The sequence below is a fragment of the Eimeria acervulina genome, genomic scaffold (assembly GCF_000499425.1).
Source record: "Eimeria acervulina Houghton genomic scaffold, Eah_scaff2464, whole genome shotgun sequence".
Classification (NCBI taxonomy): domain Eukaryota; phylum Apicomplexa; class Conoidasida; order Eucoccidiorida; family Eimeriidae; genus Eimeria; species Eimeria acervulina.
The window spans coordinates 1-2032 of record NW_013548319.1 but is presented as its reverse complement, the minus strand read 5'-3'; the positions used below and the strand labels follow the sequence as shown (position 1 = coordinate 2032).

Sequence of the window (2032 nt, the reverse complement as noted above, 5' to 3'; positions counted from 1 at the left end):
AATTTCCGTTTATTAACAAACCTAAATATAAATAAATAAATCTAACTAACTAAATAACTATTAACTAATTAATTAATTAATTAATTAATTAATTAATTTATTTATTTATTTATTTATTTATTTATTTACAGGTCTTAGGGTTTTGCATTCCTATAGAATTTCCGTTTATTAACAAACCACCAGCCGGTGGTTTTGCTGCTGCTGGTCGTCGGCTTTTTCGGCTAAGTGCGGTGGATAAGGAGGGAAATATAACTCCCTTAGGGTAATATAATTAATTAATTAATTAATTAATTAATTAATTTATTTATTTATTTATTTGTTTAGTGTTATGCTTTGGTTTAGATATTTATCTATGGGTTGGAGATGCTGCTGATGAGGTGTTGCTGCACGCGTTGCTGCTGTTGTGCTGCTGCTGCTGTTGTGATGCTGCTGCTATTATGCTCCTGCTAATGCTGTTGTGCTGCTGCTGCTGTTATGCTCCTGCTGATGCTGTTGTGCTGCTGATGCTGCTGCTCTTCCTGCTGCTTCTTTTGCTGTACCCTTTTTCTTGCTGCTAGTGGGTGGATGCATGAATGTTGCAAGGGTGTTTCTGTGCTGCTGCTGTGTGTATGGTTTGCTGCAGGAGACAGCTGGCAGCACTTCCACTGCCTCCGCAGCTGGGGCTAATTCTGCTTTCTTCTGTCTCCTTCAACTGTGTTGAGGAGGCCCTAACTCTTGTCTCTATGCTCTCTGCTGAAGCAACTCTAACAACACCCTTCTGCATTTCAAGTATTATTCTAAACCCTAAACCCTAAACCCTAAACCCTTCTATATTTCAAGGGAGACCCTAAACCCTAAACCCTAGGCTGTTTCTGTTTAGAGAGCACAGGTTGCGTGGAGCTGTTTACAGCAATAGCAGCAGCAGCAGCAGCTGCAGCAGCAGCAGCAGCAGCAGCAAGGAAGGCTGTTGCTGCAGTATGCATGCGTGGGGTCTGCAGGGGGAAAGGCAGCAGCATTAAAGAAAGCGCGAAAGACTATTATTGATTCTTCTAGCGATCATCTTACCCTTATTAAAGCCTATCAACTCTGGACACAAGTAAACCCTAAACCCTAAACCCTAAACCCTAAGACCTTCTCAGCCTCAGCTTAGCATATCAACGAGCAAACCCTAATGCTGCTTCAATACGCATTGCGGATTTGCGGTGTCTGTACAACCCAGCCTGCATAAAGTTGCAAGCCGCATCGGTTTAGGGTTTAGGGTTTAGGGTTTAGGGTTTAGGGTTTGTGTGCAGGCAGCAGACCCGCATGCATTTTGTAGGGAGGTGGGGCTTTCTAATTCATCTATGTTATTAGCAAGGCGAATCCGAGGTCAATTAGAAGACGCACTAAAAGCTTTAGGCGTCAGTACACCCCAGCACCCCACACCAGCAGCAGCAGCAGCAGCAGCAGCAACTGCAGCAGCAACTGCAGCAGTAGAGGAGGGCCTCAGCAGCAGCCAGCAGCAAGCGCTGAATTTTAAACGAAATTTAACAAAAAGCTGCTGGCAGCAGGCTGCTTATTACCAGCCGGAGACCCGTCAGTATATCACTGCGGTGAGTTGGGCTGTACGTACACCCCAGCAGCAGCAGAAGCAGCAGCAGCAGCAGCAGCAACAGCAGCAGCAGCAGCAGCAATAGCAGCAACAGGAGTATCAACAATAACAGCAGCAGCAGCAGCACTAGTACTAGTTCTAGCAGCAACAACGGCAGCAGTAACCGCAGCAGCAGCATCAGCAGCAGCAGCAGCAGTTGTGTCTTTTAGCATTGCTTTTTATTTTATTTCTTTTCTTCTTCTTTAATTCTGCAGGTCAACAGACAAACTGCTAAAATACACCCCACAAGTGTACTCGCAGATGCACCCCAACCTCCACAGTAAGAACAAAAAACGCATGCATAGACTGCATGCATGCATGCATGCATGCATGCATGCATACAGTGCATGCATGCATACACTGCATGCATGCATATACTGTATGCAGGAGATTTATAGCATGACTTACGAAGTTGAGTATATC

General features: G+C 44.7%; 1 protein-coding gene across 1 annotated transcript; it reads left to right on the top strand.

Annotated features, from left to right (window-relative positions):
- Nucleotides 1-622: 622 nt before the first annotated feature.
- On the top strand, nt 623-1889 carry EAH_00066570 (hypothetical protein, conserved; the record flags this gene model as incomplete). The annotated part of the gene is made up of 4 exons (XM_013392673.1): nt 623-768; nt 978-1075; nt 1272-1571; nt 1825-1889. Coding segments are annotated over 4 exons (609 nt in total), but the record flags the coding sequence as incomplete, so codon positions are not given.
- Nucleotides 1890-2032: the final 143 nt, after the last annotated feature.